Source organism: Zonotrichia albicollis, chromosome 17 (genome assembly GCF_047830755.1).
Source record: "Zonotrichia albicollis isolate bZonAlb1 chromosome 17, bZonAlb1.hap1, whole genome shotgun sequence".
NCBI classification, from domain to species: domain Eukaryota; kingdom Metazoa; phylum Chordata; class Aves; order Passeriformes; family Passerellidae; genus Zonotrichia; species Zonotrichia albicollis.
Window position 1 is genome coordinate 1,417,002 of NC_133835.1, and position 15,487 is coordinate 1,432,488.

A 15,487-nucleotide genomic window follows, 5' to 3' on the forward strand; every position below is an offset into this window, starting at 1 on the left:
GGCTGGCTGTCCCCACGTGGGTGCCGTGCGTGGCTGGGCCCCCGTGCGGGTGCAGCTCCGCGGGGCAGCGGCGGCCGCGGGGGCTCCGGGGCTCGCTCTGTCCCTGCCCCCTCCGCCGGGGGCCGTGTCCGGCAGCGGGGCCGAGCCCGGGGCTGCGCCGGCGCCAGGTACGGGCCGGGGCTCGGCGGGGCGGGGGGGATCGGCGGGGCGGGGGGGCCCCGGTGCCCGGTGACAGCCGGGGGCGGGCGGGCCGGGGCCGGGGCCGGGGGCGGGGGGCCCGGCGAGTTCCTGCCTCCTCGGGAACAAAGGGAACTCTGTCTCGGCATCTGTCACCGCCGCCCACCCAAAACTTTCCGCCGCGCCCGGCTGCCCGCCCGCCGCCGCGGGACGGCCCCGCACCGGCCCCGGCACCGAGACCCCGGCGCGGCCCATGCGAGCGCCCAGGCGGCGGCGGCGGCCCGGGGGTGAGCGCAAAGATGGATCCCGGGGGGCGCGGGGGGAGCCTTTGTGCGGGACGGAGCGGGACGGGCCGCGCCGGCGCTTCCCGAAGTTTGCGGGAGCTGCGGCCGCGGGTCCCGCCCGGCCCCGCCGGAGTCACGGCGGAGTTTGCCCGCCCGGGGACGGCTCGGGGTCGGCGGCGGAGCGCGGGGGCCGCTCCCCGGCCGCTCTCCGGCCGCCCTGTGCCCCCGCCGCCCGGGGGGTTCGGCCGCCGCTGCCCCGCTTTGTGTGGGCGGCCCCGGCCCCTCGCCGCCTGTTGCGGCCGGAGGGGCGGCGGGGCCCGGCCTCAGAGCCCCGCTCCGCCGAGCCCCGGCCCGTGACAGCCGCCCCCGCCTCCATCCCCGCCGCACAATGACCCCGCGTGGTTCCTCTCCCACTCTCCAGCTCCGGCCTCTTTCTCCTGCTGAGATTGTTTTTGTTTTTAACTTCCCCTCCTCCACCCTACCCCACGCTTGATTTTTCCCCCCCCCCCGCATTGCGGTGCCCCCCGAAGCCCGAGTGCCCCCGAGCCCCTGCGTGCGCTGCGATCCCCCGCACCCCCGGGGCTCTGCTCGGTGCCCCCGTTGTCCCGCCGGTGCCTGTCGTTTGTGTCCCCCCCCCGGGGGTCTCTGCCCCGGGATTCCCCCTCGGGCGGGCCCGGAGGGGGTGAGACCCCCGCTGGAGGCGGGGGGAGGTCGGTGGGAGGCCCCTTCCCCTCCCCCGGCCGGACACCGCCTGCAGCTCTCTCCGGTTCCCTCGCCAGGCTCCAGCCAGGGCGGCCCCGCGGGCAGCTCCACCATGTCGGACAGTGACCCGGGGGACGAGGACGGCGCCACATCCCCTGACCCCTCGCAGTGCAAGAGGAAGAGAAGGGGCAACCTTCCCAAGGAGTCGGTGAAGATCCTGCGGGACTGGCTGTACGAGCACCGCTTCAACGCCTACCCCTCGGAGCAGGAGAAGCTCAGCCTCTCGGGGCAGACCAGCCTCTCCGTGCTGCAGGTACGAGCCGGCCCCGCCCGCGGGGACACCGCTGGGGACACTGCCATGCTGGGGACACTGCCATGGGGACACTGCCATGCAGTGTGGGGACACCGCTGGGGACACTGCCATGATGGGGACATTGCCATGGGGACACTGCCATGGGGACACTGCCATGCTGGGGACACTGCCATGGGGACACTGCCATGCAGTGTGGGGACACCGCTGGGGACACTGCCATGCTGGGGACACTGCCATGATGGGGACACTGCCATGGGGACACTGCCATGCTGGGGACACTGCCATGGGGACACTGCCATGCGGTGTGGGACAGCCGAACACCACTGAGGATCCCAAAGGTCTGGGCAGGCTGGGATCATTTGCCACAGAAGGGCAGAAAGGAAGTGAGGGAAGGGATGTTTGGGAAGGAAAGGCACCTGTGTGAAGTGAGAGTGTTTCCTGGGACAGGTCTGAGCCCTGGGAGCAGCTGTGCTGGAGCTGGAAGGAGGAGGGGCTGGAGTGGGGACAGGCTGGATGCTGTCAGTAAAAGCTGCACAGGTGGGAGGGTTTTGGGGGCTGCCTCTTTATCCCGTTCCCCTGGACACCCCCGGCAGGATGAGCACCCCCTGCACACAGAGGGTGCAGAGAACAGCCCTGGGGTGGGCAAGGCCACGAGTTGGACTTGATGATCTCTGTGGATCCCTTCCAGCTGAGGATATTCTGTGATTTTAGCCAGCAGGGAGAGGCTGGGCTGCACTTGGAGTGCCCTGGGCTGGCAGGCCGGTCCCAGTTACACCAGCTGCATTAAGGGAGCCCTGTCCAGGAGTCTCTCTGTCCTGCTCCCAGCTGTTCTCCATGTGGCACAGGGTGGGTGCCCAGGCAGGAGCCCTGGGCAGCAGTGGGGGTGAGCAGTGCTTGTCCTTCCCACTCTGCTGCGGTCCCTGCTGTGTTTGGGGTGTCTGGGGGGCCCTGCCCAGCTGCTGGCCCTGTGCCCTGCGCCCCGTGCCCCTCTCCCAGCCTGACAGGCTGTGGGCTGCTCTCTGCTCTCTGGGTCTGGCTGCAGTGGGTGCAGGCAGCAGGCAGGGCTGGTGGGTTTGCTCCTCTCCTGGAGCTTCCTCTGTACCTCTGGCTCCTCTCCCCGTGGCTCAGCACAGTCCTGGCCAGCTGTCCCAGCCCAGACAGTGAGTGTGGGCATGGCTGTCTGCCTGCCCTCTCCCTGGGCAGCAGGGCAAAGCTGCCCTTTCACTTCAGGGTGTTTCTGTGGGTGCTGGCTGTGCCCCAGCACCATGTCCAGCAGCTGCTCAGGGACAGCCTGGAGCCCCTGGCTGAGCTTGGGGCTGAGTTAGGGACAGGCCTGGCCTGTGGCAGCTGGGCTGGTGCTGGCCCCGGTTGGCCTGGCAGTGCCTGGCACAGGGGGGCTGCCCAGGGCTTGGGGGGACTGGCAGTGCCTGGCACATGGGGGCTGCCCAGGGCTCAGGGGCACTGTCAGTGCCTGGCACAGCCCCCCAGGGCTTAGGGGCACTGGCAGGTGCCCGGCTCTCAGTGCCCTGAGCCCCTGGGACCTGGCAGGGGCTGGCACACGGGTGGGCTCTGTTGAGGGGTGGCCCTGCTGGGTGCCAGCTGCTGTTTGCCCCAGGTGACCCCAGAGCCAGCGTGTGCCCCCTGTACCCGCTGTGCAGGGGTCCCAGCCCCAAGGCATCCCCAGTGCCAGCCTGAGGGGCTGCAGCAGCAACCCCTGGGGCTCCCTCTGCCTGCTGGGGGGAGCCGTGGGACACCCCATGCTCTGGCTGTGGGGTTCAGTCTGTGATGCTGATCTGGCCCCTCTGGCCCAGGCCTCTGCCACAGCCACTGGCCACCCCCCAGGTGTTTCTTTGTGCCCCCCTGGCTGCTCCAATGGCCTGGGGAGATGGAGCTGTGCATGGCAGCCAGGGATCCGGGGGAGCAGGAAGCCCTGTGCCTCCCTTGCAGGAATTCCAGCACTAGGAAAGTGGCACCTGCTCCCACTGAGGCTTCCTGGACAGCAGCAGCTTTCCCAGCCTGTGCCCTGCTGTGGCATCAGGGCACAGACACTGCCCAAAGGGACGAAAAGGGAGGGACTGAACCCAATGAACTGCTTCAGAGCCAGAGCGTGTCCCAGCTCTGTGGCAGTGCCTGCTGTCACAGTGGCTGTGTGTCCCCATCTCCATGCACTCTTCCCCAATAAGAATTGAATGCTGGAAGCAGCATGGTGGTGGGGACAGGCTGGATTTTGGGGGTTCTCAGCCCTGAGGAGTTGGGCTTTTTGTTGGTAGTCCACCTCTCTAGCTGGGGATCACAGTGGTGGATGGCCAGGATTCTGTCAAGGGGACCCAGCTAAGGCCTGCAAGGGAGGGGGTTTGGAACAGAAGAGGGAGTAAGACTGGTGTGTTTGAGAGTTTTAATGCCAAATATTGTCATAAAGAAAAAAAACGACAGCTGAGGTCTTGCTGTGGTTGAAGTTGTGGCAAGTTCTCTCTCCTTGGGGGAAATATTTTCCATAGCTGTTGATTTAGGAAAGATCAGACTTTTTCCCCCCCTTGATTTATTCTAATTGTTTTCTAGGAAGAAGGCAGTTATTAAAATGCAGCATTTTATATAAAGATGCTGAAACAATTCATGGCCAAGGCTCAATAATGGCAGAGGGCTGCCAGACATGCAGCCTCCATGCTGTGCAGTTTGGGAGAGCCTTTAGCATGAGTTGTGACCCTGCTTGTGGGCAGAGGCACAGGAAGGTCTCTGCTGTCCCTGTGAGGGGCTGAGGGGCTGCAGCTCCATCACCTGATGGCTTCTAGGGTTTTCCATCTGTGCTGCTCTCCTGCCATCCATCTGCTCTGGCAGCCTCGGTGCTCCTGTTTGGGTTGGCAGCAGTGTGGAAACAGGGCTGAGCTCCAGGATGGGGCACCTGGAGAAGGAAAACCTGTCCCCAGGCTGGGGACCTGCAGGGTGGGCTCTGGACCGGCTCTGTGCAATGCCATGGGCTGTGGCTGGGGCTGTGCTGTGCCTGCAGCCAGGGTCTCTGGCACAGCACAGCCCCTCCTGCCCTGGGCAGCTCTGCTGAGCTCCCCCAGCCCCGGGGCTCGGGCACGGCTGCTGTGCCGGGCGGGCTCGGCCGGGGCAGTGCGGGCTGGGCCCGTTCCCGGCTGCCATGGAGAGCAGGAACCGCGGGCACGGCCCCGAGCGGGGCTGGCAGGGCCGGGGCGGCCGGGCCAGGGCCAGGGAGGAAGGGGCTGCCCCGGGCGGGCGGTGCCGGGCAGGAAGCAGCCGGTGCTGGGGTTTCCGTGGGTGCCAGCGCCGGCTGTGCCTCTGCGGAGCCCTCGGGAAGGGGTGCAGGGCTGACGGGGGCCTGGGGGAGTCCGGCTGTGCGGGAGCCGCTGCTGCTCTGGGGGAGCCGCTCGCCTGCTCTGAGGGAGCCGCTGCTGCTGCTCTGCAGGCCCGGCTGACCCCGCCGCCCTCTCTCCTCACAGATCTGTAACTGGTTCATCAACGCGCGGCGGCGGCTGCTCCCCGACATGCTGCGCAAGGACGGCAAGGACCCCAACCAGTTCACCATCTCCCGCCGCGGGGGCAAGGCCGGGGACGCGGCCGTGCCGCGGGGCGCTGCCGCCGGAGCCGGGCTGCTCGTGGTGCCGCCCGCGGGCGCCTCCAAGGTGCTGTCCATGTCGGTGTGCCCGCGGGTGCTGTGCCAGCCGGCGCGGGCGCTGGCCGTGGTGAGCGCCCACAGCCCCGAGTGGGAGAAGCCGCCCGGGCCCGAGGCCAGGGCGGGCCCCGGCAGCAGCAGCACGCTGACCCTGCTGGCGCGGGCCGAGGCGGGCAGCCCCACACCCGGACTCTTCAACACGCCGCCCCCGACGCCCCCCGAGCTCTTCGGGGACGACTTCAGCAGCTTCCAGCTGCTGGTGGAGGTGGCCCTGCAGAAGGCGGCCGAGCTGGAGCGGCAGCGGCAGGGGGGGCAGCTGCCCCTGGCTCCGCACGCCGAGCCCCCCGGAGCCCCCAAATAGCCCGGGCCGGGTCCCGCAGGGTGCCCTGTCCGGGGCTCCGACCCTCCGGCCTCTGCCTCGCCCCCACGGCCCGTCCAGGAGCGGCTCCTGCCCCGGGGGCTCCGGTGACTCTCGGCAGCCGGGGCGGCAGAGGAAGGCCGGTCCCACCCCGCCATCCTCCCCGGAGATGCCCCGGCTGCCGAGCGCGGTGCCCGGTGTGTGCCCGAGCCCGGCGCTGGCCGTGCCCTGTCCCTGCCGGGCACTGAGCTCCCCTGGAAAACCTGCTGACCTCCTCCTCTCCTGCCAGCAAGGGTCCAGCCAGCGCCGTTTGTCAGGGAGACAGAGACAACCTGGGTTTTTAATGCCGGTGTAAGGACTGTGGCTGAAGAGCTTTGTCTCCCATATCTCTGATTCTTTCTCCCTGCCACCCTTCCCCCACGGCCCCTTTTTTGTTTTTGGGGGCTTTTCTGTTTCTCGGTGCTGGCCAGGGGACCTGCCTCGCCCAGGGAAGGGCAAAGGACAGATGAACTGGAAACATGGAGTCTGTGGCATTTTATCATGGAAAAAATAGGACCCTCCTCTTCCTTTTTAGGTTATTCTGGATGCTGCCAGTAGAAATCTCTATGGTGCTGTTTAGCAAGTTTTTTGTTGAAACATTTTCCCTTTAATTGTGATTTATTACATGATTATTACTTTTTAAAATTTTTTTTTTTTTTTTTTTTTTTTTAATTTTTATTCTGTAAGCATTTCCACACCTTCCTCGCGCTCCCCTCGCGTTCATGCCGAATGTGTGCACGCTGTGCCCGGAGCAGTGAGCGCAAGCCCGGGCAGAGCTGAGACTGTGAATTTTGTACCCGATTTCATTTCCTTTTTTATTTTATTGTTTTTTTTTTTCCATAAAACCTTTGGAAAGAGGCGTGGTGCGGGCACGGCCATGTGCGTCCTGCAAGTGCAGCGCGGGGCTGCGGGGAGGCAGCGCGGGGCGGGCGGAGGATGGAGGTGTCGCTCCCTGTCCCCTCCCCTCGCAGCGCGGCCGTGCGGTGCTGGGGACCTCTAGTGACAAACTGGGGTCAGCTGGGATGGCTGCGCCTGCGGGGACCGGGGCAGCTCCTGGGCTCCGGGGCAGCTCCTGGCCGGGTGTCGCTGCTGTCCTGGGCAGCACTGGCCGGGTGTCGCTGCTGTCCCCGGGGCTGTGCCTGGCCGGGTGTCGCTGCTGTCCCCGGCGCTGTGCGGGGCCCTGTCACAGGTGGGTTGTTCAGTGACTGTACCCTGGCCATGGCAGCGCTGATCCCCTCGGTAATTCACCAGATGAGGTGATGATGACCGGAGGGGGTAAAGCCGCAGGACTGGGAGCTCTGCAGGGCAGGGGGAGAGCACCGAGGGGGAGAAAGGTGCTGGAAGGGAAAAGCACTGATTTGGGGGACTGGTGTGTTCCCACCACCCATTTCTTCAGAGGAAGGTGCCAGGGAGGGGCTGCTGTGGGAAGGTTTGCCAACAGCATCACCTGGGCAGGTGCCCTGTGCAGTGCTGGGGGTGCCCACTGTGTGCCTCTCACCCCCATCTCCATTTCTGTATCCGGCCTTTATTTTCCCTTTGTCTCCTTCCCAGGGAAAGTCCTCAGTTTTGGGACTCACCTTGTCACCCCCTGCAGCTCTGTCCCTTGCCCTTGGGGAGGGAGAGGCTCTTTGGCCTCCTGCTCTTGCCCCAGTCAAACCCCAGTGCCTTCCTTCCCCCGAGCTGTGCCTGTGCCAGGGGCTGGTGCTGCTGTCCTGGGGTGGACCAGAGAGTTGGGAGGGCAGGAGTTATTGGAATTAAATTTATGGAGAAATAACAAACTACTGTAAATATCTTTTTGTTTGTTTTTCTATTGTCAAATAAAAGTTTTTTTAGTTTTGGTTGTTATTTTTAAATATGAGCTGTGTGTCAGAGTGAGATGTGTCCTTTGTGGGTGTCTCACTTGGTTCTCCACCCCCAGGAGAAACCCCTGGGCCACCCTGGAACAGCACCCGGGTGTCCCCCACTGTCCATGGGCTTTGTGCTCTGGGTGAGGGATGTGGGAATGTGGGGTGGGGCACATTCCCATGGGGAGTGGGGGGCTGGAGCCAGGGCAGGGCCTGCGTACTTCCCAGGGTGGTTTGGGTCGGAAAGACTGTAAAGACCATGTAGGCACAGCCCCCTGCCATGGGCAGGGACAGCTTCCACTACCCCAGGGTGCTCCAAGTCCTGTCCAGCCTGGCCTTTGATCCTTCCAGGGATCCAGGGGCAGCCACAGCTTCTCTGGGTAATCTGTGCCAGGGCCTGCCCACCCTCACAGCGAGGAATTTCTTCCCAATATCCTTGATCTCTGATAATGTGCAGCCATTCCCATCCCTTGTCCCAAGTCCCCCTCCAGCTCTCCTGGAGCCCCTTTAGGCCCAGGAAGGGGCTCTGAGGTCGCCCCAGAGTGTTCCCTTCTCCAGGCTGAACACTCCCAGCTCTCCCAGCATTTCCTACATCTCAAACTACTCCACTGCCAACCCTGCCCAAAACCCCACACGAATGGCTGAGACCCTGCAACCCTCACTGGCAGCGCTGCCCATGGCTGGGGCGGGGCTGTGCCCACAACAGCGCAGGCAGCGGGGACCGCTGAGCACCCCCGAGGGTCCGGGACCGCTGTGCCTGCCGAGGGTCCGGGACCGCTGAGCATCCCCGAGGGTCCCGGGACCGCTGTGCCTGCCGAGGGTCCGGGACCGCTGAGCACCCCCGAGGGTCCGGGACCGCTGTGCCTGCCGAGGGTCCCGGGACCGCTGAGCACCCCCGAGGGTCCGGGACCGCTGTGCCTGCCGAGGGTCCGGGACCGCTGAGCACCCCCGAGGGTCCCGGGACCGCTGTGCCTGCCGAGGGTCCCCAGCCCCTCCGGTTGTGCCGGAGGCAGCGCGACCCTCGCGCAAGGATGGAGCCGGGAGCTGTCCTAGGGTGGCCCCGGGGACAGGCGTGGTCTCGCTCCGGGCGGGGACCGGGCCGAGCCGGGCAGAGCGAGCCAAGCCGGCGCCGCGGGGCATTCCCGGGGGTTCCCGCGGAATGGGCTCGGCCCGGGGAAGCCGCGGGAAGAGTCGGGAGTGGCTCCAGGTGCCGAAGAGCGCGGGGCTGAGCGCCCGGCCGAGACGGGGACACGGACACGGGACACGGACAGGGACTCAGGCACGGCACCCTCCCGCCCGGCCTGCCCGAGCACGCCACGGAACACGAGGAAGCCACGCCCACCGCCTCCTCCAGGCCCGCCCTCTCCCAGCAGCCTCACGGCCATTCGCCGCAGCAGTACATACTGTGCTGTGATTGGTTGATAGGACCCGGAAGTACTGTGACACACGGCCTCACCTCTTGTATCCACTGGGGGCGGCCATTTTGTTTCACCCGCCATCTTATGGCAGGGCGCAGCCATTTTGCTAAACGTCACGGCGTGCTGTGATTGGCAGGCAGCCATCTCGTGACACCACCATCCCCACGTGATCGCAGGCAGCCCCGTGATTGGCTGCCCCTGTCCTTTGGGCTGAAAACAGGTGGATTCAAGGAGTGGGCATGAAATTATTTACAAAAGGGGTGTTAAATATCTGCCACAAATAATTCCCAGATTTATAAAAGGTGTGTCTAAATACGTATAACACGTTTTTGTACACGTGTTACACATATTTATATGTATATGCATATAGAAGTATGTAATCTACCTCTGTATTTGTATATGTATTTTAATACATGTAGGGGAATTTTAAATATTGTATTAATTATAAGATACAAAACCATATTAAAATTAATTAATTTCTACATCTTTATAAGTTCACTTACATGTTAAAATATATGCACCTATATATATACAAATCCATGTTATATAAGAATATAAATATTATGAGCAAGCCCAGCCCAGGGCAGCAAGAAGAGCTTGACCATTCCATGAGCAGCAGCAGGGAAAAGTAAATGATAAAATAAATAAATAAACTCCCACATCTCCTCGATGTTTCCCTGTTTCTCTGCCAGTGATTCCTAAAGCTGCATCCGCCCCAAAACCCAACAGTGCAACCCAACAGAGTCTCTGCCCCCATGGAATCTTTATGTTTGAGAAAGGCCTCCAAGAGGAGTCCCAGCTGCTGCCAAACCTGCCATGGCCACGCACCACCAGGTGCCACCTGCACAGACCCTTCCAACACCTCCAGGGCTGGGGACTGTCCCCCTGCCCTGGGCAGCCCTGACCACATTTTCCATGAAGGACTTTCCCCCAGTATCCAATGTAAACCCCCCCTGGAGCAACCTGAGGCTGCTTGCACTTGTTCCCTGAGAGCAGAGCCTGACCCCCACCTCCAGCCCAATCTGAATCCCAGCACAGCCAAGCTTTGGGAATTCTATGGCTGGGGGCAGAGACCTCAGAGCAGTGTTCATGGACAGCCCCAGACAGCACACAAAGGGCAGCAGGCATCGTTCAGGATTTCACTTTTATTTATTTTTTGCCTTCTGGATCACCAACACTCTCACTGAAACCACTGGGATTCCACCTCCACCCCCATGACAGTAGCACACAATCTCCCAACTTGTTCAAACGTGTGAAGAGGAAAAAAAAAAAATCCCCAGCAAGATCCCTCAGGACGGGACAAAAACCTTCTGTGTGAGAGGGTGGCAAAGAATCAGGGGGTGGCAGCTCTGGCTCCGAGGAGCCAGACCGGAAAGGAGACCTACAAAGGGGAAGAAAAAATGGGCTAAAAAATATTTAGCAATCCTTCCTCTACCCAGAGAGCAGGGAGATAAGGAAAAAATAGTCATCTGCTTACACACAGGGTATATATTTTTACACACACTTGGACACACATCTAGATATAGTACATGTAAAAATATATGCTATACATCTGCCCACCCCCGCGGTGGCGTGGGCAGGATCCGTGTGTAGGAATTACTATACAGGTACTACTAAGTGTATATGTGCATATGTACACCCTCCTGTCTCCTCCTGGACACGCTGACCCCACAGCCCCCGCTGCAGCAGCTCCTCTCTCCACCAGCCAGCCAAGGACAACGGTGTGGGAAGGGGAAGAGGAGGGAAACCATAGTGCTGTGCTCGTGCTCTGTGCTCCTTCAGCTCCGCTCCGGAGCGGGTTCCGGCCCTCGGGGTCCCCTGCGCCAGGTTTATTGCACATTTTGCTCTGGGCTGCATTTCAACCCCACATTCCACAGCCCCGGCGTCCTCTCCCTCCAACAAGCTGAAGATGGGGCCCCCTGTGCCCGTCCTCCCCCAGCCCAGCACCCCATCCCAGGAACACAAAGCCCAGCTGGCTGGAGAGGGCAGCAGGGATCACACACCACAGGTGCTCTCTGCGGGGACAGGGGGGTCCGGACACGGGAACCGAAACCATGCAAAGGGTGGGGAACGGGAGAAGGAGGAGGGAAAAATAAAGGATGAGAAGGGCAGAACAGATCTGAGGAGGAGGAAGAACACAGCACGGCAAGTGCTCGAGGCTTCGTGTTTTCTTGTCCTCTTCTTGTAAACAAGCTAATAATTCTCATGAGATAGAACAAGTAAAAAGACTGAAGTTCCAAGTCGAGGGGCTGGAGTTCCCAGGAGTCTGTCCAGTCCATTCAGCAACACCACAGCTGGGGAGAAAACGAGGGGCATTTTTTCTTTTTTTTAAATTTTTTTTTTGTTTGTATTTTTTTTTGTTAAAATCTTCATTACTTAAAGCTGAGAGAGAAAAAAGCCAACTCAGGAGCCCTTTTCAAGGATGGCTCATTGTCTCTAGACTGAATAAATCACACTAGTTTCAAGAGAACCTTTTTTTCCCATTTAATGACTTATAAAAGCCGCGGGCTGGCCGTGGCTGGGCTCAGAGGCGGGTCTGGGCCTCGGGGACGTAGATCTCGATGCTGTCGGCGCTCTCGGTGGCCGAGTTCTGCCGCACGGAGGCCGCGCGCTTGGCCGCCATCAGCCGCTTCCGCGCCTCCTGCCGCTGCTTGTCCGAGTCGGAGCCTTTGTCCCGGCCCAGCTGCGATTTGGACTTGGCTGGCTTCTTTGGCACTGGAGGCGGTGGCTTCTTCTCTTCCTTTAGGGAGACAGGAAGGAAAAACCCACACCTGATACAGATGTGCGCGGCTGGGCGCCGGCTCAGCCCTGGGGAGAGCAGCTCTGCAGCCACACACCCCTCAAATCAGCTGCCCCCGTTTCTACAAGGAGCCATTTTGCATTTCACAGAATCACAGAATGTCCTGCATGGGAAGGGACCCACAACAATCATGGAATCACAGAATGGTCTGGGTTGGAAGATCACCCAGTTCCACCCCCTGCCATGGCAGGCACACCTTCCTCTAGACCGTGTCCAACCTGGCTTGGACATTTTCTGGGATGGAAGTCCACAACCCAAGGGCTGATGATCCAAAACCAGGATCATCAAGTGCAACCCTTGCACAGACACCTGCAGGACACCCTGTGCCTGAGAGCAGTGTCCAAACACTCCTGGAGCTCAGGCAACCTTGGGGCTGTGCCCATTCCCCAGGGAGCCTGGGCAGTGCCAGTACCCTCTGGGGGAGAATCTTTTCCGTTTATCCAGCCTAACCCTCCCCTCCATGCAGCTTCCATGGTATAGGGTTCCTCTGGAGTGGCCTGGAGTTCAGAGATTGTCTGGCTCAGCTGCAGCTCAGAGCACAGCACAGGCATTACAAAGACACAACTTCATGTGGAACTGCAAAATTTTAATAAGCCACCATGCCCTGAGTCACAGTCCTCCCTACCCTTACTGGCAGAGCCAGGACCCCACCTCTGCTGCATTTTTCAAAGGTTCAATTTGCTTTTCACATTACTTGGGCACAAGGGATAGTTAAATCTATCTACACAGTGCTAGGAATAGTTGAGGCCCCTGCACCACTGCCCACCACTCTGGGCTCTCTCCATCCAACACCTTTTCCCCTTGCACAAAACTGTTCCCACTATTACTCAAGTGGAATGGCCTTGGTGCCTTACGAGGCTGTGAGATGACAAGTGCAGGATGGCAAAAGCCCTTGGGAGCATCTGTTTGCAGACAAAAGCAGACCTCAGGTACCCCAAATGTGTACAACAAGGTGCTGTGGCCACTCCCCAGTGCCCCTCACTCACCTTTCTCTCCGGTGTCTCTGCCAATTGCCAGCTATTAGCTTTGAGGTGGTACAGCTCGTCAAACTTCATGCTGATGTCTTCAATGGACAGCTGGAGGAGATCCCAAAATCCAGCCAAGTCCTGGGCTGTGGGTCTGGGATTGGCATTAGGGTTCTACAAGGGGAGAAGCATTAAAAACCCCATTTCAGAAAGAACACACCCAGCAGAGCAGCATGAATAGCACCTTCGCCCCTTTTATGTCTGCCTGCAACCAAACTCAGTGAGGAGCCACAGGAGACACCAGCCCTGAGCATGGACACACAAAGCCATCATTTACCGCCCAAATAATTTCTGCCAAGCTCAGGAAGCAAGTGCTGACTCCTTGTAAGCACTCCTCCTTACAGCAGAGTAATCCTGAACCTGACACCCAGAGTTGGCACTAACCCCTCAGCAGGAACATCCAACAGTGGGTGCCCAGCGTGGCAATGAGAGTGACCACACTCGGTTCTTACACAGAGACTCCCATTTCAGGGGGGAAATAATGGAAATGGAAACCCAGCTCTGATGCCTGGATGTGCAGCACTCCAAGGAGCCAAACTGAGCTTTCATGAGCAAAATTATTTTGCTACATTTCCGCCCAAAACAACCTGAAAGCATCAGTACTTCTCAGGCTGGGTTGCAAAATATTAAGGAGCTTAAGTTTCTTCCAAGAATAGGATTTTGCCAGTTCCCAGACAGCTGAACCACCACCACAGACCCTGGAAAACATGGGATCAGATCCAAGCAGCTCACACAAAGCTCTGCTGGTGCTGCTGCTCAGCTGGGATCAGCACTTTACCCCCTCCTGCTCTTCAAGTCTCTCCAAGATTATTTTACATCTACAGAGGAATTCACCCCTGAGGAAGTTTGCAAAATCCATATTACCAAAAAGCTTGACGGGAAAACTAAACCACAGATTCCATCAATGCCCATTAGCCAGGTCAGCTCTGAGCAAGGGCAAAGCCCTGCATTCCCTTTCAGAGATCAATTCCAGTGGCCTGGGGACAGTGGCACCAGCCACAGACGCAAAGGGAGCATGTGTGGTCAAGAGCAGACCTTTCAAACAGCCCCCCCTATCCAGCCCAGCCTCAGGGGTTTGCCTCAAAAAGCCCTTCAGAAGCAGGAGGCACCTCTGTGTGACCGTGGTCACAAGGGTTTTCAGGATGAGAGAGAGACGAAAATGTTGATTCCATGATCAGAAGGCTTGATTTATTATTTTGTGATATAAATATTACATTATGACTACACTAAAAAGAATAGAAAGAAAAAGTTCTCAGAAGGCTAGCTAAGCTAAGAATAAAAAAGAATGAATAACAAAGATCTGTGTCTCAGACAGAGAGCGAGAGCCAGCTCTGCTATGAGTAGTCAGTAAATCCAAACATCCACATGAGACCAATCACAGATCCACCTGTTGCATTCCACAGCAGCAGAAAATCACTGTTTACATTTGGTTGCTGAAACTGCAGCTTCTCACAAGGAAAAATCTTAAGAAAGGATTTTTCACAAAAGATGTCTGCGACACCTCTGTGCTAGCCCAGCCTTCCCCAGCTGGCACTGCAGGCTGTGGCTTTGTTTCCACAAGGACTGCAGCCTGTTAACACTGACCAAGTCCTTGTAGTGCTGTTCAGAGAGAGGCATCCTCTCAGAAACCAGGAAAAAGAGATCCAGACTCACCAAGTTTTGCTCACAGAGGCCGTGGAATTGCTGGAACTTCTGTGACATTAGTAACTGTGCACTGCCCACTGCACTCAGGACTTTTCCTAAGACTGTGAGGGACAAAAAAAAGGGAAATAAATAAAAAGACCCGAATTGATCAGATATCAGAGTTACAATGAGCTCCAGCATTTCTGAAGCAAACACTGGAGTCATCAGAAAAGGAATTTCAGAGATCCTCAAGGCACCAACTGCTCCCACAAGATGTTTTGCGACTAAATTTGTCTGCCATTGCTCCTTCTGGCAGGCCAAACACAGACCTGGCTGAGGACATTACAATATCCAAGCTGGCAGGAAGCTCTTCAAACTGCCCTCAGCCCCTCAGAGAGCCACCAGCACCACCTCAGCCAAGTCTGCTGGCACCTGCTTAGAGACCCCAGGCTGCTGCTCTCCCAGCCCTGCCCAGGGGAAAGGTGACAAAGGTGACACAGGCACCACTCTCCAGCCTCCCTGTACCAGCAGGGATTAACACACAGGCCAGGGCTTTTAACACCCAGGACTTCATGCTGCTCTTAATGGGTTTTCCAAGCAGCCTCTGGGCATGGACATGTTCCTCTGCTCATCAGAGGAAACACATGTGGGCTTTTCCCTCCCAGAGGCAGGTTCAGAGCCCCACGTGCCTGCAAAGCTGCATCACCAACAGGGACCACTGAGCCCTGCCCTGCTGCTGCCCCTGAGCCTGCCCAGCAGCTCCTGGCTGGGTGAGCACACCCTGGGCTCTCCAACCCACCAAGGCTGTGGTGACACCACCAGGCAGCCTGCCCCCGGCACACAGAACAGTGCCATGCAGCTGCTCCTGGCACACACAACAGTGCCATGCAGCTGCCCCTGGCACACAGAACAGTGCCATGCAGCTGTCCCTGGCACACAGAACAGTGCCATGCAGCTGCCCCCAGCACACAGAACAGTGCCATGCAGCTGCCCCTGGCACACAGAACAGTGCCATGCAGCTGCCCCTGGCACACAGAACAGTGCCATGCAGCTGCTCCTGGCACACACAACAGTGCCATGCAGGTCTCACTGCCTTTCCTTGCCACAGGTCAAGCCAGACCAGCCCCAAGGCAGGGAGATTCCCTGTCAGGCAGCACCTCAGGGAATCAGATTAGGGATTAGCTCAGCAGTGACAGTGAGCTAAAACTGAGCCTCACCTTTGTTTCACCTTTCTCAGGTTTTAAAAACATCAAAACCAGGCTCCACACAA

At 59.4% G+C, this 15,487-nt stretch overlaps 2 protein-coding genes across 10 annotated transcripts in view; one reads left to right on the top strand and one right to left on the bottom strand.

The window, feature by feature from the left end:
- The first annotated feature begins 15 nt into the window (after nucleotides 1-15).
- Nucleotides 16-7,365, top strand: TGIF2 (TGFB induced factor homeobox 2). 2 transcript variants are annotated; one of them, XM_074553401.1, is made up of 3 exons: nucleotides 16-167; nucleotides 1,241-1,476; nucleotides 4,938-7,365. In XM_074553401.1, exons 2-3 carry the CDS (start codon nucleotides 1,276-1,278, stop codon nucleotides 5,469-5,471), a joined length of 735 nt encoding a protein of 244 aa, XP_074409502.1. In that variant the 5' UTR covers nucleotides 16-167; nucleotides 1,241-1,275; the 3' UTR covers nucleotides 5,472-7,365. The 2 variants fall into 2 exon arrangements, with proteins under 2 accessions (XP_074409502.1, XP_074409503.1); XM_074553402.1 differs by lacking the exon at nucleotides 16-167 and adding an exon at nucleotides 258-464.
- Nucleotides 7,366-9,896: 2,531 nt separating this feature from the next.
- Nucleotides 9,897-15,487, bottom strand: part of DLGAP4 (DLG associated protein 4) — a 155,974-nt gene continuing 150,383 nt past the window's right edge. For all 8 annotated transcript variants that reach the window (XM_074553675.1, XM_074553674.1, XM_074553673.1 and 5 more), the window contains 3 exons: nucleotides 14,248-14,339; nucleotides 12,556-12,708; nucleotides 9,897-11,509 (listed from right to left, as the gene is read on the bottom strand). In XM_074553675.1, the coding sequence (XP_074409776.1) occupies nucleotides 11,294-11,509; nucleotides 12,556-12,708; nucleotides 14,248-14,339 (461 nt within the window). In that variant the 3' untranslated portion in view covers nucleotides 9,897-11,293. The remainder of the gene's footprint in view (nucleotides 11,510-12,555; nucleotides 12,709-14,247; nucleotides 14,340-15,487) is intronic.

Bases quoted from the DNA above. Each gene is read 5' to 3' on its own strand.
- TGIF2 (XM_074553402.1), top strand. From the start codon at position 431: ATGCGAGCGCCCAGGCGGCGGCGGCGGCCCGGGG. The intron at 465-1,240 runs GTGAGCGCAAAG...TTCCCTCGCCAG, and splicing joins GCGGCGGCGGCGGCCCGGGG to GCTCCAGCCAGGGCGGCCCC. The intron at 1,477-4,937 runs GTACGAGCCGGC...CTCTCCTCACAG, and splicing joins CCAGCCTCTCCGTGCTGCAG to ATCTGTAACTGGTTCATCAA.